The following is a 26,601-nucleotide window of genomic DNA, read 5'->3' on the forward strand; positions in this document are numbered from 1 at the left end:
TCCAGCTTATATTATTGTGTTAATTGTTTTTGCCTTACTAGTGGGGTAATTCTTTGGAGTAAAAACATTGATATTCTTCATGACATTTTTTTCTCACCAATTGCTCTCTGATTTTTTATTCAATGTGGTTCCTATATTTTAAAAAAAGACTCAATATGGTCCATTATGATAAATCAGCCTTATGATAAATCAGCATTAACGTCGTTTAGAGGATGATGAAATGGCGTATGCTAATGGAACCATACACTTTTTTTATGCATTTATTGTCCAATCACAAGGGCAAAATGAATGGGGTTAACACTGATCCATAGAGCGAAAAGGCATGGGCACGTACTAACGGACCTTCTTATAGACATAGGGGAGCAATGGCTCCCCCAACTTTTTTTAATTAATTTATATATATATTTTTAAAATTATATATATATATATATATATATATTATTTATATTAATTTTTAAACTTTTTTTTTTCTTAAAATATCATCCATAGTCTTTATCTTTCTCTTTTTTCTTTTGTATCTCCACCTCTTTCTCACCTCTCCCTTTTTATATCAATCTTCACCTTCAATTTCTCATCTTTTCAAAATAAAAATGCACCATGGTAAAATTAAGAAGTTAAGTAATATTTTAGACCGATCAATTTCTTCTTTTGAATAAGTTTATTTTTTACTTTTTTAAACAATTTATTTTCCTTTTACATGTGATAAATTTATCTACTTTGTACTACAAGGCGAGGATAAAATTATTTTTTCCTAAATAGGAGAGATCAGACAAATTTATATTAGAAAAATTATGATGAAGAGTCAAAAAAATGATTTTTTTTCAAAAGGAATGCTTATGATGAAGATGAAAAAAATGCATCTATATCAATTAAACTTGATAAATTTCATGAGAATTCAATAATTAAAGACAACGAAAAACAATTCCCTAAAGTTCTTAGAGTTATATATAATGAATTTGAAAAAAATATAATTTGACACTGTTGAATATTTTGTCCAAGTTCCGCCGCCACTAGGGGCATGAGACACTATAAAGAAGAGATGGCTAAGCTCAAACTCCAAAGGAAGCAAGTAAAATAAAATAGAGAGGAAGAAAGAATGCAAGCAACAAATGTAAGCATCTTAGTGTAGCGCGAAAGAACTGTATGCGCATAAATTAAATAAGGACGGCTGACTACATAGAAATATGAAAGTGGAGTGAAAGTAGTCTACACTACGCTTGGAAATGATCCCATTAAGTTTTTCTTAAAAAAATACAAGGATCACATTGAGTCAAATATAAATAGAGAAAAAACACTGAATAATTGTTACACATATAGGAACCAAAAAATGTTATTAAGCCAAAAAAATTTACAAGAATGAATAAGCCATGCTTACCAAGCACGACGAACAAAGAAAATTGTGTCCATTGAATAGAACTTTAGTTTTAACTTAAACAAAACACAATAGTCTTGAATGCAAAAGATGTCTTTGTGGTGAAATTGTGAAACAGAGAAGTCATTCTCACTGAGTTGTGACAAGAGAAGATAACTTTATTTTTTTTATAAGAAATAGTACAATAGAGGCGTGACTTTAGTGAAAAGATAATATTTGGACCACTCCTCCTCTTCACCGAGTATAATAATGACAAATTCAGTGAATTATATGTGTTGTCTTCTGATAATCATTGCCTCGTTATCGCTTGCATCATCGAAAATTATGATGAATTCTCAACATGGAAATCAAGTAACAAGCAAGAGAACTGTGTTAAGATTATAAAAGTTGGTGCGACTAAACCCTTAGTTTCACTTTTATCATTCTTGTAAGACCTTCAACTTTAGGAGTACATGGTGAATGTGATTATCAATCTCTCGCTCTGCAGCGACAACGAAGATTTGATCAATTCCTTAGGAGTAGTGCTGTCTTTTAGAAGTATAGGAGATAAGAATATCGACGACAAAGGAGAAATCAATATGCACACTATTATTACTCTTGAAAAGAGAGGAGAGCAAGGTTACGATAGGAAGGGTGAGGACGATTCCACCTCTGGTGAAGCTGCTAGAAGGTTTGTGATTGTGTAGGAAGAAGAGTGCAACAACTGTGTTGTATTCGATGTATATTCGATGTATTTGATGAAGAACAAGGTGAGGATAGTAAGATAGGACGTTATGATATAAGGGCACTAGTGGAGTTAATGGCATTGTAAGTGGTAAGGGTGGTGGAAATATATTTTCACTTAAGTCATGCCTCTCTTGAACGAATTATTTAAAATTAAATTATTTGCCTCACAATTTTGCTACCAAATTCATTTTTCACATCTAAAACTTCTTTTTGTGTTTAACTTGAAATGGAAGTTATGTTCAATAAATATAACTTTTTTTATATGTTGTTGTGTTTCATAAACACGGCCTATCCATTCTAGTAGATTTTTCGAATTTATTCATTTAAATAAATTGTGTCAAATTGTCCTAAAATGATAACAAACCCCAAATTCTCATTATCTTTGAGTTTTATGTCGTAAAAAAAATAGTCTTCACACTTCTATTATTTAAATTTATACCTACAATAAAATTATATATAAATGTAATAATAAATTAATAAATTTATTCATATACTTTATAATTAATTATTTAAATTTTCATCAAAGTAATATTCTCATAAAAAACAATTCATATATTTATACGATAATTTATAATTAGATAATAATATATTTTTAATATTATTAATACATAAATATTAAATTATTCAATATTTTTCACTCATAAATCATCCAATTTTTTTTTTTAAATTTCCGTTTTTACACTTCATAATTTTTTATTGTTTAGTTACCAAGGTGCAAAATGTTACTTCATTTAAACTTTAGAGAGGGGAGTATAATTTTAATTCATTTTATTTTTATCACATAACTACTTATGTTTATCATTTTTCTAACTTTTTTTATTTCTTTGTGTGGATAGATTAACACATTTTCTTAACTCAATAAACGTTCTTGATTTTAAATATTTAATTGCATTAAATTTACTTACCATTTATAATAACATTATTAATTTGGAAAAGTTAACTTTTAAAAAAGTAATCACTCAAAATCTCTTATGGTGGTTATCTTATTCATATTAGATTTTACATTATTTTTAAGTTAAACGAACTTAGTAATCCTAGTATTTGATTGTTCAATGTAATTTCAATTTTTTAAAGTTTTCAATTTAGTCTTTTATTTTAATTAAAATAAATCAGTGTAGTTTTTTTTGTTAGATTTGTATTAATATATTGTTTAGGGATGATGATGTGACATTGTAAATCCAACATATCATATGACCAATATGGATCATAGCCTTTACATCATCAAAATCATCTTCTATCTATTCAATTGATTTTGTTCCACACTTTTTTCGCAACCTAACAATGGAGCTTGACTCTTGACCTATGATGGTTGAGATATTTTGTTATGCAGTACATGTAAATTTGGCTCTTGAGCAAATACCCAATTCATTAGAACTTCAACCACGAGGAAGAAAAAGACCAAGAAACGGTTGTAGAGTCCTTTAGACAAATAAATGATTGTGTAGCTAGCACATATAAAAGATTTTGAGAAGTGGCCTTTGTTCACATTCTAATTGAGTTCCATCTAGAGAAGAGAAGATACTTGTTAAGGTAAAGGATGCAATAATTTTTAATGTCCCAACCAATATCATTTTGGTGTGTAAGATATTGGGAAATTATTATAATTAGGATAAATATATCCACAGTAGTTTATTAATTATTTATTTTAAAAGATTTATTTAATAGATTTTTTAAGGGATAAGATTTGGTGAATAATTAGGCAATTAATAAGATATTAAACAAATTATCTACAAGATATATAGAATGGTTATAAGAGGTGTATAAACTAAATTGCATGAATATAGAAATATATAAGTTATTTTCTTTATTATTATTCCTTGAATTTTGTAGAAGGTAAAATTGGATTTTTGACTTAGAGTTTCACTATATATATAAGTAGTTGGGCAATGGTAAGACACTCAAATCAAGCATTGCAATAGTAGAGTTGAATAGAAATATGAGTTATTTCTTAAAGAGGAATGTGTAGGAAGAAACTTATGGTTATATAAATAATGTGTTGTATGTGTGGACTCTGGTTAAGAGTTGTGAGTATGATTCTTTGGCTTTTCAAGAGTGTTGTTTGGGTCTTGTTCAGAGCGAGCTTTCTAAGTGGTTAGCCTTGAATGGATCCTTCTTGGTAGTAGTTCGAGTGAGTGGAGGGTTTTTAGAGTGTTGAAACCAAAGGACGATTGAATTCCACTAGGCAGAGAACTCTTTGAGCTGTGCTTGGGTGTGTTTGAATGTGGATGATAGGTTCTTAGACTGGTTAGGTCGGAGACTATTGAATTCCTTTAGGCAAATAGCTTTTCAAAACTAACGTTTGATGTATGTAGGCTTAAGCTCTAAAGTGGTTAGTTAAAAGGACAATCCCTTTGGATAGGTAGCTCTATGAGCCCAAACTTTACTATGTTTTATTTTTAAAATATATTTTAAATGCACTAGATTTTAAATACAAAGTAAGTTTATTTTAAAAACTAAGATTTTACTTATTTTACGTTATCTCACCCTTCTGTTTTGTAATGTGATTTTCACTTACGATGATCATGATTTATCACGAGAGTAGATGATCGTACAAATATTGAGGATGATAAACAGTACTAGAGAGAGTAATCAATATTGATAGATGTTTGGGGCAGTCTTTTCATCTTATGTTTTTCCTTATTAATAAAGTTATAGTTATAAAACAATAATTTTCATTGAAATTCTAATAAATAAGAATACAATTTATTTTAATTATGTAATTTGTGTTAGTTATAAATGTTAGGAAAATGAAAATTTGAGATATTACATGGTTTGTTAAGCATAAGAGGTACCAAGTATATGGTACTTCACTAGCTTACCAAAAAGTTGGGAGAGAGAAAACCAAGCAACTTTAGTTAAAAAAGAAGAAGAAAGCGATATATGTTTGTTTTCACATTACTAAACCAAAGGACATATTTTAGTCTCAAAGTTCTTAGATTATACTGTTGGCTCGAATGTAAAATCAAATCTAAAAGGGAGTACAAATAAAAACTCTTTTACTCTCCTCAAATTAGATCAAAGAAATGATAGGTCTACCAATAACTCTATTAGCTCGAGAGCAAGAAAAGGAGGAAAGGACTAATTAGATTACTTAATTGATAAATCTTGAGATAATTATTGAATCAAAAACAACTTCAACTCCAATAGGTGCCTTTGATTTGAATGACTAACATTTGGAATATAGAATGAAAATGCATTCATTTTTCTAGGTATAGAAATTCCGTATGTTTTTTTCCTATCATACCACATTTAGATATGAAAAAATTATTTTGACATATTTAACACTAATTTGATACATGTATTCTCACTCTCCAATTAATAAAAATGGTGTCAAATAAGTATAAATGTGTCAATCTACCCGTGTCTTGTACATATTTATATTACCAAATCATCATTATCTTAAATGCTAATATGAATACAACATAAAGAATCAAGAATCAAGAATCAAGTTGACTTGTTGTTAAAATGAAAACTACATTAAAAACTTTAAAAGTATTAAAATTACATTAATAAAAGCAATCAAATATTAAAATAAAAACTAATTAAATTTATTCTTTCATTAAAGGATTAAAGACAAAACTCTTTAACTAATAATTATTGAATCAAGTATCTCTTAATTAAATGAGTTAGAAATAAAGTATTGATAACTTATTTTGAATATAAAATAAGTTATGTGGTAAGATAGATTTCTTCCGATAAGATTTTTTTACACACAAAACAAAAAAAATTGAATCTTTATTCCCTATTTGGAGGATAAAGTTATGTAAAACCTATGGTACCCTGCTGGTTCGTTACACCTTGTAGACAGGAAATGAGAGGCACGTTTGTCATTTTCCTTTTAACAGCTGTGAAAAACATACCAAAGAAAAAAGGTGGTCGGGGAACAGCTGGACTTCAAAAACGGCTCAAAAAATCTCACAAAAGGCAAACCTGCAATTTCTTTTCTCATTTTTTTTTTTTCATTTCAACAAACAAGAAAAAAAAAAACACACACACATGATGACGTGTCCAAGATCTTCCTTGGGCCTTTTTCTTTTCGCCTCCAACCCTTTCTGTTCCTCACACACTCACAACAACGATCCCTCTCTTCATCCTTCTATGCACGTCCATTCATCTTTCTTCAACAGCCCCTTCATCTTCTTCTCATTCCTCTACCAATCCACCATGTTCCTCACCCTTCTCTCTCTCTAATCATGCCTCTCTCAGGTACCTTCTTCTGCATCTCCCACCCTTCTCCTTCTTCTGTCAGAATCTCTCATTTGCCCCATTTCAGATTTTGATCCAAAATCCCTTTTTGATCACTTTGCTCGCCCTTTCACCTCGCTACTTCTGTTGGGTCGCCCTCTATTTCTCGTTTTGGAAATCTTCCCTGCTTTGATTAATTAACTAACAGTGTTCGTGTTGTTTATGACGCAAATAAATAAAAACATAAGTAAAATGTGTGTTATCTTCTTGGAATATCACATTGGGTTCTGGGAGGTGTGCTTTATGGAGTGGAAGTGATGGAGAGTCTCACGTGGGTTTTATCTGTGCTGGGTTTTTCTTAATTTTGATCTAAAAGTGAATTCCTTTTTGGTGAATGCATATAATAATAGTGGAGTAAAGAGTGGATGCACTAACTGATCCAATCATAAATCATCATGTATGGTGTGCTTTGTTAGTTTTACCATAAATACCTTAAAAGTAATGAGTTGACAGTGTGAGTTTTTTTACACTGATAATGTAACTTTTACAATGATTACCTCAAAATGCAACTGAGTGTTAATGCTTTTGAATGAATTGATGGGGATTCTAATGGCTATATTGGTATTACTTATTGACTTGTGGTTGCACTTGCTGTGATATGTCAATATTTGAAGTAGAGGTCATTGATATTTTGCTCGCTATTGCTTCTTCCTTGTTCAATAGATCCATTACTTTGAATTGTTGCGAAGGAAACATTACGACCATGCAGATTCATTACCGATGGTTTGATTCTGAGGCTAAAATACGGTTGTTATCTAATTGTATATCCAGTCCCTATTGCAATCAGTAGGCCACTTACAAGGTGTTATCAGCTTGCTGACCCTGGGGATTTTGGTCTGAGTGAATAGATAACTTGGTCTCAAGTTTGCAAGATGCCATATTATATTCAGAGACTTTATAGGCTATGCAATGCATCCTTTTCACCTGATGGACCTGTGTCAGAAGAGGTCATTGAGAAAGTTCGTGAGAAGTTAGGTATATTTCCTTTTGGACTTGTTTATCTTGCTTTTATATTCATTTTTATGGTCAACTTTTAGAATGCTTCATGCTATACAAAAAGAGGTAGTTCTGGATTATTGATTGTTCTATACTTTGTCAATAACTTCAAGCTTTCTTTGTTTCCCTTCCTTTTTCCTCTGGATCACTTGTCTCTATGTTTTCGTTAAAATCAGTTTGAGGCATGTCTTTTTGAAGGAGTTATAAGCTCAAGGTTAAATTTTGAGGGAGACCGCACTATTAACCTGCTTGCAATCGTTTTTTATTCCTTTTTTAAGGGTAGAATTTGGGTCACACTTTTATGTTTAAAGTTAGGATGAATTAAACTTGAAGCTTTGTGGTAATTATAATTTTTATTTGTCACTACAAATTTACTTGCTGATTATCTGTTAATGGATAACGGAACAGAGTATCCTTTTGAAAAATATATTCTTCTGCTGGTCAACTGTTACCATCAATTTTTGTTGTGTAAAATTTGTTTCACTTGTCAATTTAGATAATGGATTTGAGGAAAAGAAGGATTTATCATAAGTTGTATGTTCAAAGTGTGTATTTTCAATTATTTTCCTTCATTTTGAGACGTGCCTACATGGTTTGTAGTGCATACAGAATTAACACATTACCACTAATACCTTTATTTGTTTTCTATGTTAGTTCTTAGATTAGATGACTTTGATCCTGCAGCCCAATAATTTTTAGGTCTAACAGATATTTTACTGATAACCTTACATAATGTTTCTACAGAGAGAATCAAGCCGTCAGATGTAGGTCTTGAACAAGAAGCACAACTGGTTCGGAATTGGCCTGGTCCAGCACTTGAACGTAATGGGAGCCATCAATCCTTGCCACCTATAAAATATTTGCATTTGCATGAATGTGACTCCTTCTCTGTAAGTAAAGTCTCATAACTTCAGATCATGTTTATTCTGTTAAAATTTTGTATGAATTTGGGTCTTATATTTGCAATATTAACTGAAGTTTTATTTGCTTTCTCTTTTGCAGATAGGAATCTTTTGCATGCCCCCCTCATCTATCATTCCTCTCCATAATCATCCTGGAATGACAGTGTTGAGCAAGGTGTTGTATGGCTCAATGCATGTTAAATCCTATGATTGGATTGATGCATCTGGCTCTACTGATCAATCTGAAGGTCTAGTTTCTATAACTTCATGTATTTTTTTGTTGTTCTGTTTATTTTTTAGTATTTTGTATTTACATGAAAGTGTGATTGATTGCCCTTCCTCCTTGCATTTAACTCTAACTCCAGCCTCGTTGAGGGAGAAGAGATGGTAGCATTGTACTAGGCATCACCAAAATAGTCCAATTAGACAGCTAAGATAAAAACAGGAGTGAATAGTTAGTTCAGAAATCAATACATGGCATATGGCCTTTCTTGATTTTATTTGGTATCATTTGGGGCTTAATGAAGAATATGTTGTGAATGATAGAAAATATATTATTCTCCACTAATTAAGCCAATTACAAATTATTCCCCTATGATTATGCTAATCAAATCTCTCTCTGTAATTAGGATTAGCAAATAGTCTGTAATTAAGCATAGCATAATTACATACTCTTTTTTTTGTAAGGAGAGATGATTTAAATGTATGTCTTATTATGCATTGGAGATGGTTATATATTAAAGTTACTTAAATTCCATCATAATTCCTTAATTTCCTAAACTAGTCTGGTTAATCCCCTAAAAGTTTTATCCTAGACCAAGTTAAAATTATCTTATATTATTATCTAATTAAAACTGAAATTGTTCATTCCATATAAAATTCTACAAGAATATTGTGAATATTTTGAAGTTTGTACTTTAAAGTGAATATATGTATTCCCCATACATTTGTAACTTTACTTGGACTTCTAATTTTATTTAAAGCAATTTAGATGGAACAAATCTATCCATTAAAATTTGGTCCTTCACAAAATTGAGTTGTTGGATTTGAGGATTTAAAGTTTCCTTTTGAAGGAAATCATCTAGCCTGTATTCTTATTCTTAAGGTCGTACATGGGAGTAATCTATTCCTTAGGTCTTCACCAAGTAACCTTCCTTGGAAGAAGAATAAAGTTCTGAGTTTCTTTTTAGAAACTTGAAAAGTTTAAACAATTTTCATATCTTCCGTTGTGTGAAGCAAGAGTTGCTTTCCGTTATTCACAGTCTTTCCCTTGCATATGTAGAGAGTCTTTCCTGATTTCAGCCCATGACCTTTTGGTCACTGAGGCACAACTTTACCCACCCGATGAATCCCCAAAAACATTTTGTTAGGATCGAGTGCTTATCACTAGGTCAAAAGTTATAGTCATTAGTTAGGACGCAATTCTTTTTACTTGAGAGCATAACAGCCTGTCACATTTGATTATGACTCGACCCATTTGGCCTTTGCCACAGGACAATTGATGTCACATGCAACCATCGCCCCTCAGCAATTGTCTCCCAAGGAATCCCACACTTGGATTGTGACTCGGCCCACCTAGCCTCCGTCACGGGACAATTGTGCAACCCGCAGAACATTTACTATTAAAATTACATAAGGGTTATCTAAAGCCAATGTTATTATCATTATTTTAACTAAACCATTTCTGCTATAAAGTCATGCTTTTGGTTTACGTGTAAATGTAATGATGATTCTCTGGACATATAATGACTTTATGAATAAGTTCTACAAATTTATTGAAAGTAACATATGAAATGTTTCTTTTGCTATACCACTGAAACTGTCTCGAAAAGTAAAAAAATAGAGATAGAAGTTCATGCCTGCATCTACTTCAGGGATTAAATAGCAGACTACAGGGGTGGCTATAGTGGCCATAGTAGTTCATTGTGACACTGCAGATATCAGGAATACTTGAATTACAGAGAATTCTCTACCATACCCAGTTATATGAGAGATCTTAATTCCCCACCCAATTTCTATTCCAAAACTAAAGATTGATTTTTTTCTGTTCTCCCTATTATATATACCAAGTCATCTCTTGTCTACCTAATTGAATGAGGTAACAGTTTTGTAATGAAGCTTAGTATAATCTTTGCTGTGAAGTTCTTCGTGCAAAGACTGGAAAAGCTTCAGTTCTACTCGATAACACCTACAATTTTTCTATCCGTTGTTACCACCATACTACTATCTCACTACTTTACAGGGTCGCCAGCAGTGATATTACCTACACAATTTCTTAGTGCAGAATTGCCATATCCCTATTATTGAATTCATATTATGATATCACCATTATGGCACTATCACTATTATGCCAACCAACGTGATGGGCAAGGACTGTGCTTCTGCAGTTCCACTGTTTCCCCGCTTGTTCTTTTGTCACATTATCAACTTGACCTCATTTTTGAATAATATTTTTAACGTATAGTTTATATTCTATAGAAACAATGAATATGGTGCCTTTTCTACTTCAAACACACTGAATATGCAAAGTGGTAATTGCAATGTTAACTTCACAGACAAGGCAGAGTTATATCATGAAGGCATATGAAACTGATCACAGTAAAATCAAACTAACTATTGATACAGTCACACATTATAACATAACAAGAAATCCATGATCTGCATTGCAGAGTACTATCCTTTTTTTTATTCTCCTGACACCAAAAGTTGTTAATCTGTGATTCACAGTTCGACCTGCAAAGCTTGTGAAAGATACTGATATGACAGCACCAACCCCCACAACAGTTCTTTACCCCACCAGTGGTGGAAACATCCATTGTTTTAGAGCTATAACTCCTTGTGCCATCTTTGACATATTGTCTCCCCCTTACTCTTCAGAGCATGCAAGACACTGCACCTACTTCCGGCGATCCCAACGGAGAGATCTCCCAGGTAATAATCCCCTTTATCTTCATCACCAACCTCTGCAAATTATGTTGTGTTAATCATATTGCACCATTGCCAACCTTCATTTCCACTGCAGTTAATATTGAGTTGGATGGAGTGACGGTTTCTGAAGTGACTTGGTTAGAAGAGTTTCAACCTCCTGATGACTTTGTGATCCGGAGAGGACTGTACAGGGGTCCAGTTATTAGAACTTGAAAAATTTTCTTCTTTGATGTGCCTTACACCAAAAGAAAATTGGCTTATCTTTAGAATACAACAAAGGGAACAGTGGAATGTGCAATATTTATATTCTTTGTCTATTTCTGTTGGGCACTGCAGTGTGTACATAATGATGCACTAGTGTAATCTATTTACAGACCTCAAAAGTAATCCAGTAGAATAGTTACGTGATGTTGAAATAGGTATTGTTAGTGGCCATGTCAAAATCTGTTTTCATGGAGAACAAGAGGGTTTTGTGATTTGGTCACTGATTATAGTAACATTGTGTTATGTGCAGGCTTCAAATAGTTGTAGCTTGTGGTATTTTAGGCCTTATGCTCAGTCCAAAAGAATAGCAAGTTCATAACAACTAAGCTACTAAGCCTACTTTGTAAGAGTTTGTTTGAATTTATTTTATAATTTTAATAATATTAATTACTTTTATAAGTGTTTGTGAGGATTTATAAAATAATTTATTTATTGTTAATTGGTTCTGTAAATTTTTATAAATTTATGTTAAAAATCACATCAACGATAATTTTCTTTTATTAGATGAAAATGTAAATTTGTTTTATATGGTTTTAACACAACCATTAAACTCTAAAGTTTATTGAAAATAAAAAAAGAGAATTGTCGTAAAATTTCAGAAAGTTTATGAAATTTTCGATCATATTTTTCTTGAAGTTCACTTTCTGAAAATAACACCTATATAATGAAACGGACAATTAAAATTGGTTGCTGATTATCTTTTATGGAAAAATAAATAAAAAAGTATACATTCATCATGTAAGTAAAAAGCCGAAAGGAATATATTCTTGGTTCGCTTATATAAAGGAAATGGGACGATATAAAACTGGGCTTGGGAAATTAAATTGGGGGTTTTTCCGTGCACCTCCAATCATTTGTCCTTTACCCCAAAAATATATATAATTTCATCTTTGTCCATAGTAAAAAGTGAAAAGTTAACTGTCTCTCTATGCATTCATCAGACCCCTCTATCCCCAATACACTCCTTGCACACTCCATTACCAACATTGCCAACACTCCATTGCCAAGTAATTCAATAGGTACTTTATGTGCACAATTTAATCCACAGATCCATGTTTAATATCAATTGTGGAAGTGGATTTCCGCAAAAACAAAATTTTTGTCATTGAAATTGACCATTACGAATGTCAACATCCGCTTCAGGCGATTGAACTGTGGATGTCGACATCCGTTTCATGTTTTTTTTTTTGTTTTTCAACGTTGTGGATGTCGACATCCGCTTCATAAAAATCTGAAACGGATGTCGAGATCCGTTTCATGCACACATAACGTACTCTCTCATCCATTCAAACCTCACACACTTTAACTCACGTAACACAACCACACTCTCATGCATTCCTTTCTTTTCTTTCTTTTCTCATTGCAAGTCACACATTCTTCTCTTCACTCACCACTCACACTAACCTCTCACTTCCTCATTCTCACGTGCATACACAACACCACACACCACACCAACAAACACACCCTCATCTCTTCACTCATTCACTCATGCACCCGCAGCCCACACTCACGCATCACACACACCTGGACTCACTTTTTCACGTTGCACACGCTCATCACACAACACTCATTCTCACTCACCACACACAACGACGCACACTTGCACCATGATTTTTCTTCTCATAGCAGCCCCCATTGCACACACCTCACTTTCTTCACTCACATTAACACATTGCAACACACTACACTCACTTGGACTCACCTCACATAACATGTAGCACGCACTCAACTCACACTCCTGCACCGTGCATGCATCTCAACACAGAACACCACACTTGCACCACCCGTCACGCTCATATTTTCACACTTGCACACACCACGCACATGCTAATATTTCACCACGCACCCGCTCATAACTCAACACGCGTCACACCTACGCCCGCATCTCACATTCACACACCATGCACCACTAACTCATCTCAGATTCTTTAACATTCACGCAACACATAAAAAGCAAAAAAATTAAGTCGACATCCGTTTCACAATTTTTTGAAACTGAGATTGATATTTGCAACACAAAAAAAAAAAATAGCGAAACGAACGTTGACCTCCGTTTCACAATTTTTTGGTTCAACAACAATACATCTCTTTAATACATCCTTCTAGTTTTCCTCAGTTCCATGCTGCAGTTCAAACCCAAAGGAAAGCCCTTCACGGAGATCCTTGGAGATTTCCTTGGGCAAGGGATTTTCAACATGGACAGAGAGTTATGGCTTACACAGTGCAGATTTGTGAGCCATGAGTTCTCTAGCAAGTCCCTGAGGGAGTTTGCCATGCACACGCTGGAGAGGGAAGTGTGTGAGAGGCTTTTGCTGGTGCTTGAGGCGTTGTCCAATGAGAACAAGGTGGTTGACTTGCAGGAGTTGCTAGGGAGGTTCTCGTTCAATGTGATCTGCAAGTTCACATTGGGGAATAATAGGTGCTGCTTGGACCCTTCTGTTGGGGAGTTCACACGGATGTCTGCTTAGAAAAGCTGTTGGGGAGGTTAAGAGGCATGTGATGAGAGTGATTCAAGAGAGGAAAGAGAAGAGAGAGGAGAGTGAGGAAAATGGTGGTGTTGAAGATCTCTTGTCAAACTCTTAAAATCCAACAACACTAACACAACATGTCATGTGTGTTTCTTCTAAGCAACTTATTGATTCATATTTCTTCTCCAATCCGTCCAAAATTAGTTCATTCATTACGTTCAATCCATTCAAAAGTTGCTCTTTCATCCCTTTCTTCCCTTGTTTCAGTTTAGTTCGAAGTCATTTCTATTTTCAATAGGCTTATACTTAAAAGTTAGAAATTATTAACTTATAAATATTACTTATTTTTAGAAATGGGTTTATAAAATTATTATTTATACTAATTTATTAAATAAAAATAAATTTTTCAAAATTCTACATCCTAGTATTTTACAGAAGAGAAAAACTACAAAAGAGTTAATTTCTTTTGCGGGTTTCGGGATGGTCTGCAAACTCGAGGGCCAAACATTATGTGACAATGGGATAGAGAAATTAGACCACATTTCATATGGGGGACGGGTTAGCCTGGCTCACTTTTTGCAAGCCAAATTAACAACTATACTTCCATTGATTTAACAAATATTAACAAAGTTATCACGTACCATTGAAAGTTCATGATTCTTTCTAAATGAATTCCTTGAATTTAGAAATCTAAGGACTTCAATCATATGTTTGATTCCTCAAATCATTATAATAAAGCCCTACTTTAAGTGCAAAACTTCATTTAATTAAACCATTAAAATCTATTCCAAGCATTCAAATCATTTAGATGATTTAATTCTACCTCATATTTCATCCAATCATGCAAGAACAAAACCAAATCTTTAATACTATATATATATATATATATATATATATATATATATATATATATATATATTTTGAATCAGAAGTTGTATAAAGAATTAGAAAAAAAAAGGTTACATCCACTCTCAATACAAAAGAGGTTAGCCACTCATGATAATGATAAGCTCTCTGTTTATAATAACATGACATTGGGAGCAAAGCATTGGGGTTTGAATATTCTTTCTAGTTGATTTCAAGCCTTTATCCTCTTTTTTGATGAGTGCATATTTATGTCCTCATTTAATGTTTAATTTTAAATTTTATATTGAATTTTTGTGCTTAAAAGATTGTTTTAATTAGGATTTGTTATAATTAGGTTTTTTGAGCTTGTGAAATAAAAATGAATTTAAATTCACTTTTAAGTTTCATAAAATGTTTTTGGATATTATAACATTTGTTGATGCAGTTGAAGTTAAATTTTGGTTTATTCAAAGTGAAAATAAATCATTTTGAGCTAAAAAAAAGGACAAAATCAATCTCAATAAAAGCTGCCAAGTGTTCACAAATTTGGCCAACCAACACATGTCATCTAGCACTTTCATACAATCTTAAATTTGTCCAATTAGTAACTGCCATGTGACCTTGATCATAACACACATATCTACTCCAACCAAGAAGAGACATGCAACATATATCCACCACTAAAAAATCTTTCCAATAATGCATTACCATGTCATCATCTACCGTAGGACCTATATTGAAACAACAATGTGAATGTAAAGCTAACAACACTCGCTGAAAAACATCAACAACAACGTGATGCTATAATTAGTTACGTTATTTCTCCATTCCATGGAGTGTTAAGCTGCTAGGATTGATTCTGTTGTAATTTCTTAATGGATTCTGAGGTTAGAATGCTATAATTGGTTTGTTCATTTTATTATTGTTGTGGTTTATATTTTTCTATGTCTTTTGTTTCTTAATCAAGTAAAAATAATGATTTTTACATTGTAGCAAGTTAACACGGTATTAAATCTACATAACATATGAATCATGAGTCCAAGGGTTTTTAATTTTAATTGAGAATGTACTTTGATTAAATTCATAAACTTTCATGTAAATTAATAGGTTTTGGCCAATAATTGAGAATGTATTTTGCTTAAAGGTGAAAACTTTAACAAGAATTAATCAAGAATGTACTTTGATTAATTAACTTTTTACTTGATATTTTAGGTAAAAGAATAAACATGATTTGTCATACTAATATTTAATTGAGAATATACTTTAGTTAAATTTACTATGATTAATCTACAAAATTTTTGCTTTTAATTAAGAATGTACTTTGGTTAATAGTGAGAACGACAACAAATTAATTAAGAATTTACATTGACTAATTTGAAAATCTAAGATAATAATTAATTCAACCATAATCCTTAGATAACTAATGATGAATCCTATCTAAAAAATTAGTGAAATCAACCTATTCTCTCTATTATTGTTATCTCTTTTTTATCTTTTTAAAATTTTATTTCTTTTATTATTTTATTATATAATCTTTTATTTCTTTTGTTTATCTTAATCCTCTTATATTTTTGTTATTTTATTTGACTAACCATTTTAATGTGTAGATTTTATAAGAACTAATTTATTAGGAATTAATTCTATGTTCATTGGGAGTCGACTTTGGGTTATATTTATCCATACTAATCTTTTGGTTACTTTCTTAACAACACTGAAGTTGTTATAAATAAATAATATTAATTTGATTGCTTCACGATAATGTTTTCAAATTTGGCACAATTTTATAGGAACACAATTAGAACTTTTATCATATTGGTTCTTATTTTATTTTTCCATTTTAATTTTGTTTTATCATATTTGATTTTATTATTAACATTTTTTCTATCTCTACAACTGTGTTTTTTACTATTTGTTATTTTCTCTTGTTATCTTATTTGTATTTATTTTTATCACTAACATTTTCCTTTTCTCTATTTTTATTTTCTAACATTTATTTTATTTTATTTGGTTATTTTAATTTGGTAAACGTATTTTTTTCTCTTCACAAGTTTTGTTTGAGGAATTTTGTTGTGAAGTTTGTGAAATTAGTTGTGGAACACTTTGGCTAAGGAAAAAAATGTACTTAAGTTGTTCATTGAGACACACTTCTCTTTCCTAAAAGTCTACTCAACAAACTTTCAACTTATTTCTTTTTAGAAAAAATCTTGCAAAAATGTAAGATAATTTTTTATATGAAAATAATCAACAGTCTAATTGTCAATTGAACTATGAATATTATCCACAACAACCATATGTTCCACATGTTTTTCAGTAACATGCACCACCACAACAAGTTGAAGCAACCAATGACCATCCTATAGGGAAGTTACAATATTAATGGATGAAGTTAGAGAGAAATTAGAGGTCATAGATGAAAGGTTGCGAGCTGATCAACGACGCAAAAATATTGAGCAAGAATGGTATGAAAATGATTAAGTATTATACAACATGATAGAGAATCAAGTAATAAAAATTTTGTAGAATTACTTTTAAATGTTAATACCATCCTCCAATTTCATTTGAGATTTTCTACAACTGCACAATTTAAAATATTTTGTCATGATATAGAACATACGCTTCAAAAGTTTTCTATTAGAGCAAAGCAAATGTATGATGATTTATGTCTGTTAATGAATGGCAAAGCTAGGGAGGCCACTTTAGAAAAGATTATGAAAATGATGACTAAGCAGTACTCTGAAATAAAGCAAGTGATGAATACAACTCAAGAAACTCAACAACATATAAAAGAATTGAATTAGCATTTGTAGAATTTGATAGTTGATATGAACGACATCAAGATTCAAAGATCATATCAACAACCAACAGAATCACATCACACTACTATATCTACTGATAGATACGATGATTCTCATACTAATATATCTACTGATGGACATATTGTTAGCACAAGTGATTTATTGCTAACATATTGGCTATAAGTTCTATTTTTTTAGAGAGAATGAGGAAACTTACCATTTTGAGCGTGAAATCATTCTAAATTATGGGAAAAACTCTCTCTCTTTGGATCATACAGAATTGCAACTATTGGTGATTGATCTTTGATCTTTCTTATAGAAATTTTGCTTGGTTTAGGAACTTGGATAAAGAGGTTTGGCTGGCTAGGGAGAGCCTTCATTGAGATTTGATCTTTCTCAAGTTTCTAGGTGTTGCCTGGTGGTTTTCTAGGTTTACAAGTGTGCTCTTGATGTGCTTATTGAGACTCTTGTGGGATTTAAGAGTCTTGGTTTGTATTTTTGCTTATTTTGAAAGTGTAATCTTGTGGATTGTGTAAATCTTTTGAAATAGTGCAAGTCAGGCTTATGTTGCCTTGACAAACTAGATGTAGCTCAGATTTGAGTTAACTAGTATAAAACTTTGTGGCCTTGTGCTTAACTTTATCCATTCTCTTTGATTTGTGTTAAAGTCTCAAGAATTTTGAATTGTACAATCTTTTAACAGTTCTTGAGCGTTTTGGCATGAATTGTACAATCTTTTATCTATATTGCTTATTTGAATCAATCTTTATAAGTCTTTCAAGATGTTTTTGAGTTAAGCTATAAATTTGAAATTCTGCAGAATTCTAAGTATTTGAATCGACTATTCTGATATTTTGATGTGTTGATTTACACTGCACTTTTAATTGTTTAATGAAATCAGCTTGTTGTTTATGTTTTTAATCGATTGAAAGTTTTGCAGTCTGTAACATCCCGTCAGGATATTACTGATTTAAATAAATAAACAACTAAATTCGTAAAGATGCCGCATTTATGTATAAACTTCATTTCCCAAAAACGTGGGAAATTTAAACTTTCATAAATGTATATAATGGAAACCAAAGTTCAAAATTACCAAATGTCATAATTCAAAATAAATGTCTCAAATGAGTTTACATTTCATTTCCAAAAGTAGAAAATAAAAGTAATATAAAACACCCCGGATATCCCCTCTCCGTAGCTAAGCGTCACCAGCTCCATCTGCATCAACATCCTCTGCTCACGTGTACCGCGTACACGATCATCGCCAAACACAAGCAGATAGAGTGAGCTTATGAAATCAAAGTTCAAAATTACCAAAATGTCATAATTCAAAATAAACGTCTCAAATGAGTTTACATTTCATTTCCAAATGTAGAAAATACAAGTAATATAAAACACCCCGGATATCCCCTCTTCGTAGCTAAGCGTCACCAGCTCCACCTGCATCAACATCCTCTGCTCACGTGTACCGCGTACACGATCATCACTAAACACAAGCAGATAGGGTGAGCTTATGAAATCAACATACATCATGACAATAATGAAATAACCAACCATATAGCTATAATTTCTACAAAGAACCAATACACAATCTCTTTCCCAATTCTCTAACGTTTGGCCACAACCAGACCATTCGTGTTCTACCTCTTTTAGTGATTAGCCCAAGATAATTTGCTACCAAACCTATCGGCCACAACCAATAGAGCACGTGCAGGAACCAATGCCACGGATCATACACCGCAACGCCAAGTGGAGTTCCCAAGACTACCAAACTCGTCAGCGATTCATTGAGGAGGGCAATCTATTTGGACCCATCCGTACTGGCCACAACCAGCACACTCACACCGGCAACACTCGCCAACCCGAGCTTAACTCAAGAGTTCCTCGTGTTCATCCGCCATCCCGAGCTCAACTCGAGGGATGCCATTCCGAGCTCAACTCGAGGAATGTACGTGCTTAACTCCTATCCTGAGCTCAACTCAAGGGATACATTATAAGCTCAACTCAAGGAACCTAGCAATCTTACCTTTGAGACATCACCAAAAGCCTAGTAGATCACCCTATAAAGTCCAATAACTAGTAGAGATGTCAAAATGGGTTTCAACCCGTGAGCCAACCCGGCTCACCACGGGTTCGAGCCGGGTTGGGTTGAGAAAAATTCAACTTTTTCAAAAGTGGGTTGAACTCAACCCGGCTCACTTAACCCACGGGTTAAACGGGTTCGAGCCGGGTTGAAGGTGGGTTGGCCCACTTAACCCACCAACATTTTTTTACAATTTTTTTTTTATTTTTTTTAAATTTTCTTTTAATTTTTTTTAATTATTTACTACTCCAATTATATTTGTTCACAATTTCATATTTTTAAATGCTAGAATGTTGCTTAATTATATTTGAATTATTTGAATGTTTAATTAATTTGATTGTCAAGTTATATATGTTGATACTTTAATCTTTAACTATAATCTTTATAGTAAATTACTCAAGTAACCGTCTTATAAACAATTTTTTCTAAATTAGCATGAAAAAAATGTATAGTTTTTTTTATTTATATTTTGTTGAATAGCATGACAGAAAATTTGTAATATTAGTCATGCTTTCTTAGACTAATGGATACTTTCTTGGAAATAATTCTTCATATATTGGTGGTGAGCGTGATCAAAATATTGGTTCTTAATTTTACTATGATTGTCATCTCATGGGTTACTTAAAAATTTATTTAAATATTTGAATAATAAAAAAAATAAATAAATAATTTTTTTAGGTGGGTTGGTGAGCCAACCCACTTAACCCACCAACCCGTGGTGGGTTGAGCCGGGTTACAAAATTTCTGGCTCACCAGAAAGTGAGCCGGGTTGGGTTCACTCATTTTGAACCCGGCTCGTGGTGAGCCAACCCGTGTGAGCCGGGTTGGCTCACTTTGACATGTCTAATAACTAGGACTTACAACAGCCAAATCGCCTAGCGGGGGACACGTACCGCTAGACGCTTATTCGCTTCCAGACCGCCTGGCGGGGGAGACGTACTGCTAGGCGCTGAGCGCCTCGAAAAATCACAAAGTCTGGAACCACCGCCCGGCAGGACCGTCCACACTGCCAGGCGGACGCTGCTCTAGAGGTTAATGGTTATATCGCTATCGCCTGACGGCCTAACCCCCACCGCCAGGCGCCATATCAATATCGCCTTTTTCACTATACTGGTCTGAATTTAGGCACCGTTGCTTGCATCCATCACTTGTTACTTATTCACTAAATCCGAAGGTTATAATCCCAGTCTATAGCAGTGCCCATGCTTATGCTTATGATCTATCTCATTTGACCCCAACATATTTGATTCTCCTATTCTACCATTTCCATAATTTGCAAATTCAGTACACATCTGTAAATCCACTGCAAGCTAGATTTCCCGCTATATTCTAGTTTAACAATTTGCTTCCCAACCCTCACACTTTTATATCAATAGGTCCATTGGTTTACATGGTTTCCAACTCAACCTTCCTACTAAATCCAGTGTAGACAGTCTATACCTGTAATCTTTACACTCTCCAAATTCTAAATTCCATAATACCCCCACTTATTTCGCTCTCAAGTTATAAAGTCATGCTCCTTGCACTATCATCCTTACGCTAACATTTCCAACTCTCCGTGACCTGCATTCTCACTCTATTTCTAAATCCCAATAATTTCCAGCAACTCTCGTGACGTTTAAATTTCTGATTTTTCCTGAGATGGCGCCTGGCGGCAAGACTCGTGCCGCCAGTCGGTGCATAATGTTCTGGTAATTTTCCAGAACTCCTGCACCTGCCTTACTCTTTTCTTCCAGTATCTTCCTAATATAGATCATTCACACTCTTCCAATTATATAACAACCCCTAACCAAAATGAATGGACCGTTTCCACACCAGAAATACTCAATTAAATTCCCGCTAATGGATTTCCAAGACCCACAATCCGCACGTTCTTAAACCCTAAACATCTCTCCACTATTCCATTAAATTTATTTCCCACACTCCCGGCCGCCAGGCGGTTCCTCTTCCAAGAACCCAGATTACGTACAATTGCATATACCGCTTGGCGGCTATGAACAGCCCGCCAGGCGGTTTTTGGAAATTTTCCAGAAACACAAAAATTTAACTAGAAACGAACAGAAAGCAACAATACACATATATCCAACAATTCAAATACAAGTATAAAATTTCTAACGTGTAAACTCCCCTAACCTGGATCCTTTAGCTTAAACTTTAACAATTGGGAAGTTCTCCTTTGATCACCAAACCCTCCTTGGTTCCTCTCTATTCAGCCCTTGAAGTCTCACTCAAACCTCACAAAATTCTAGATTTTCGTGCTCTCTCTCTGGGTATATTTTCCAGCTTGCCAAACCTTCTCTATTTTCCAGCCACCCCTCAGCTGCCATACTACTAGGGTTTTCCTTCAACCTTTCCATATTCAAGCCAAAGCCAAAAATACCAAAAAAAAAAATAAAGTTTAATGTAGACTCAAACCCAAGTCCTCTCACACAAGTAAAGTACTCTCAACCACATGAGCTAGTACTTTTCCACATCATCCCACTCATAATTTAATGTCATAATTAATTCTCCCACCCGCATTTATTAATTAATTATTTATTTAATTAATTAAATTCCACGGGTCTTACACAGTCCAGCAAGAATTGCATTCTCATATAGTGGTTAATCTAATTCAATTTAAAGGTGTTTTAAGTTTCCAAAAGTAACCTAAGTTTTATTAAGCCAGTTCAATCCCCCTTCTTGAAAAATTAACCATTTCAATACTTACACATATAAATTTTACTAAAGGTATTATTGAACTTGTTAATGATGAAGCAGTCGAGTCAACTACTTTAAGTGCAAATTTTTCTCACAATATGAGATTATAAGGATTACTAATGATCTAGTAAAGCATCTTAATGGAACTGATGATTCTCAAACTAAGTTAAGACAACCGCTTCAACATCAAGTGAATAATGCAAATAAATTTTTAGTGGTTATCTTTGTTGAAATGGTAGTAGAGAAAGAAGAAAAGTTGCTCCAACACGAAAAGATGTTAGATTCACATTCTTTTGAAAACATTGTCGGTAAAAAAATTAAATTGCATACATATTTATTCTCTTTTTAGCATAAGTAGAAATTTTTTTACAAAACTTTCAATGTTATGATTTTTTATTTTTAATAAAAATAAAAATTTAAAAATTAATAAAATTGTACAAGGTGACTTGTACTTGATAAAATTAAAGAAATTAAATTTTGACATATGACCAGATTAAGTCAGAAGTCATAATTTTGTTTTTTTTTCACCAAAATAAGTCCATCAAGGACAATTTTTTTTCTCACCAAAATGAGTCAGAAGTCATAATTACTTGATTAAATCTTTTGTGGGAGAGTTTTTAGCCTTGTTTGTTTTGAGCCTTAATGTAAAGGATTATTCGTCATGTGCCATTTCTATTTTTCTTGAGTGACTTGTTCGTGTTTTGTTTATACTCAAATATTTAACTAATTCATTTGTTTTGCATCCTAAGTCAATATGAATGATTTGATATGATTGATGCATATTTTGTCAAATAAGCCCATGTGATATTAAGCCATTGATAAGCCCTTTGAGATCTTTTTTTTTTTTGTGTTTTGAGCCTATTACAAAAACCTTAAAAATAAAAAGATATTTTTTTCTTCCTTAGGAAAAAGAAGCTAGTGAATTATGTTAAAATTGGTTGATGAATAAAGTGTGTGGATGAGTATCTCACCCACAAATTAATAAAAATGGTAAAAAGGAAGAAATGCAAAAAATGTAGAAAAAATAATTTCTTTCTCAAAAGAGCAACAAACACAAAAGAGTTGTTTTGAAATTATGCTCTGTTATGTTCTCTATATTTTTATTTTAGAAACACAAAAATCCTAACAATTTTCCCTCCTTTGCCTTGGCCTTACTACAACCACTAAAAAGTCCTCATGATCTTTGAGTACATGTTTTTGTGAAAGTTTGTGAATATTAGTCTTGTTAAATATCAAGAGTGTTTACTTACATGGGTATTTTGAGTGAAAACACAAGGCAAAACACTTGAGTGGATTTTGGTGAGAAAATATACATTTTAAACTTGAGTGATATCTTTCATATTTGATTTTCTTCTAAATTACAAAGATTACCTCATGTGTGAAAAATAGAACTTTTTCATTTGTATATACATGATAACTTGATTTCTAGAAGATTGATTTATTTCTAGTTATTTTCATTCCTTTGATCTAGTGTTGATATGAAAAAAAAAACAGAATAAAGGTTTCAAATTATCCAGTTTTTCCCAGGAATGCAAAAGAATAAATGTGGAGGTGTGATGAGAGGATATTTATGCCCTCATTTAGCCTTTAATGTTGGATTTTTAATTGGTTCTTGTGCTATAGAAGATTGTTTTAATTAGGATTTTTTATAATTGGGTTTATTGAGCATGAGATACAAAAATATGTTAAAAATATATTTTTAGTTGCATAATTGTTCTTTAGATATTTTAAGGTGTGAAAATAAATTGATTAAAGTTTCGTGACATCATGATTAAAATATTAAATTGTTGAAATCACAAAAAGCCATTCATGAAGAAGTCGAGAAAAGCATGAAAAAGTGAATAAATTTGGATAAGTCAAGAAAAGTGAACATGTAACAAAAAATGGATCTTGTAGTTTTCTCTATCTTTTTCCACAAAAGGCTTTGATAATGCAAAGATATTTATGATAAAGGATAATTTGGGGCAAATATATCTTTAGATATTTTATTTGATATTTTTAAATAATTATTTTATTTAATTATATTAGCACATAATATTTGTCAAATCCTTTTTAAATAAGGTAAAATCTTCTTAAATCTTTCTAGATCTCCACAATAACCAAATATATCTTGAAGATATTGGATTATTTAGAAGATAATTGGAGGAGATTAAATTATCAAACAATAGATTTCAGCAATAGAAAAATCGAGTCTAAGTTCTATATAAAGAAACCAAGGGGAAGCAAAAAAAGGACTTCAAAGGTGAGGAACCCCTAGGGAGGCCTAATTTCGTCCTCTCTCTCATATTTCATGTTCTTCACCCTCTCTTTTTTCTATTTTTATGTTATTTCTACATTCCATGGAGTGTTAAGCCTCTTGGGTTGATTATGGATTTTAGGGTTAGAATGCAATAGTTGGTTTGTTCTTTTGATTATTGTTGTGATTTATATTTTTCTATGTGTATTTTTTTTCTTAATGAAGTAAAAGTATGATTTTTATATTATAGCAAGTTAGCACAATGTTAAAGCTGCATAACATATCAATCATCTAAGTCTAAGCGTTTTTTACCAATAACTAAGAATGTACTTTGATTAAAGGTGAAAACTTTAACCAGAATTAATCAACAATATACTTTGGTTAATTAGCTTTAGTATTGTTAATAAGTCAACCTAAAGATTAGTATGGGTAAATATAGCCCAAAATTCATCTCCTAACGAACACAAAATTGATTTTTAATAAGTTGATTCTTATAAAATCTGTACAAAAGAGTTGGTCAAATAAAATGAAAATAATAAAAAAAGATAAACATAAATAAATTAAATAATAGAATACTTAATGATAAAAGGAACTAAAATTGGGAAAAGATAAAAAGGATTAAAATATTCATGAAAACATGTTGATTCCAGTATATTTTCAAAATAAGACTAAGACTCAGGTTCTGTAAAGACGATTTCTTGTGTAAGATTTTATATTCTTAATTAGTCTGTTGACCTTCTCACTTTTAAACAAAGTGATTTTTCAATTAAAAACAATAACTCTTAGATTCATCATAACAAATTTAACCAAAGTAACTTCTCAATTAAATATTATTGTGCCTCTTATATAAAATAAAAAGCTGATTAATTAAAGTAACTTCTTGACTAATTATAGTTTTCACTTTTAATGAAAGTAACTTCACTTCTAAACTATTGGCAAAAATATATTTAATCATATGAAAGTTTCTAACTTAAATCAAAATTAAATTTTCAATTAAAATTAAAATTCTTTGGATTCATATATGATTGTTATCCTAGGTAGATTTAACACAATGTTAACTTAGTATAATGTAAAATTCAATACTTTTACTTGATTAAGAGATAGAAAATATAGATAAATATAAATTAAAATAAGAATAAAAAAACAAAAAAATTTATTCCATCTAATCTCAAAATTCACTAAAGAAATTAAGAGAATCAACTCCATAAATCGTAAAAGTAATACAAGATAGGAAAAAAAAGGAGAAAGACACTAAAGATGATGAAGAAATCGAAATCAGATTCCTTAATGTATTTTCCTAAATCTGTTTGTATAAACATTAGACTCGACTTTATTTTTAGATTTCATAACAATCCACTTTTAAAATAATAGTCATTAAAAAAAGTAGATCTGTCAAAACAGGTAACTCGGTCCGACCAGGCTCGACCCACCATGGGTTGATGATTTAGTGAGTCAACCCAACCCGGCTCACTTTTTAGCTAGCCAAAAAAATTCGAACCCGGTGTGGCCCATCACGGGTTCGGTTGGCTCACGGGTTCACTTAATTAAAAAAAAATATTATTTTTTTATTTTTTTTCAATCAAAACTAAATTGTAATTTTAATTAAAATCTAAATAAACTTTAATACAATCCAAATACAAATCAAAATAAAAAAAAATACAAATTATTTATGTGTTGGATAAAAAAACAACTTAACATGACCTAAATGTAAAGCCCAACTTAGTAAAAAAAAAATAAAAACACTTGTGTTACCCTTTAATCTGCGGGTAGGTGAGCCAACGAGGCTCATCACGGGTTCAACCCAGATGAGCCGGGTTCTAAATGAGTCAGGTCAAAAATCAACCCGTATTGAAATTTGTAAAAAAATTTCAACCCAACCTGAACCGAACCCGTGGTGAGCCGGATTGGCTTACGGGTTCCAACCCATTTTGACAGTTGTAAAAAAAAAATATTTTTAAAGAAAAAGATATGAAGAGTGAAATAGTGGATGGAAGGTAAACATGAAAATTAGTTCAGTGTAAAAATATTATATTCCTTATATTA

At 32.1% G+C, this 26,601-nt stretch overlaps 1 protein-coding gene across 2 annotated transcripts; it reads left to right on the plus strand.

Annotated features, from left to right (window-relative positions):
* The first annotated feature begins 6,127 nt into the window (after positions 1 to 6,127).
* Positions 6,128 to 11,682, plus strand: LOC114168427 (plant cysteine oxidase 4). 2 transcript variants are annotated; one of them, XM_028053226.1, is made up of 6 exons: positions 6,128 to 6,304; positions 7,007 to 7,318; positions 8,084 to 8,229; positions 8,342 to 8,489; positions 10,969 to 11,172; positions 11,264 to 11,682. In XM_028053226.1, exons 2-6 carry the CDS (start codon positions 7,216 to 7,218, stop codon positions 11,380 to 11,382), a joined length of 720 nt encoding a protein of 239 aa, XP_027909027.1. In that variant the 5' UTR covers positions 6,128 to 6,304; positions 7,007 to 7,215; the 3' UTR covers positions 11,383 to 11,682. The 2 variants fall into 2 exon arrangements, with proteins under 2 accessions (XP_027909027.1, XP_027909028.1); XM_028053227.1 differs by having other exon boundaries at positions 6,129 to 6,304; positions 7,115 to 7,318.
* Positions 11,683 to 26,601: the final 14,919 nt, after the last annotated feature.

The sequence above is a fragment of the Vigna unguiculata genome, chromosome 11 (genome assembly GCF_004118075.2).
Source record: "Vigna unguiculata cultivar IT97K-499-35 chromosome 11, ASM411807v1, whole genome shotgun sequence".
Classification (NCBI taxonomy): domain Eukaryota; kingdom Viridiplantae; phylum Streptophyta; class Magnoliopsida; order Fabales; family Fabaceae; genus Vigna; species Vigna unguiculata.

Bases quoted from the DNA above. Each gene is read 5' to 3' on its own strand.
- LOC114168427 (XM_028053226.1), top strand. From the start codon at position 7,216: ATGCCATATTATATTCAGAGACTTTATAGGCTATGCAATGCATCCTTT. The intron at 7,319-8,083 runs GTATATTTCCTT...ATGTTTCTACAG, and splicing joins GAAAGTTCGTGAGAAGTTAG to AGAGAATCAAGCCGTCAGAT. The intron at 8,490-10,968 runs GTCTAGTTTCTA...TGTGATTCACAG, and splicing joins CTCTACTGATCAATCTGAAG to TTCGACCTGCAAAGCTTGTG.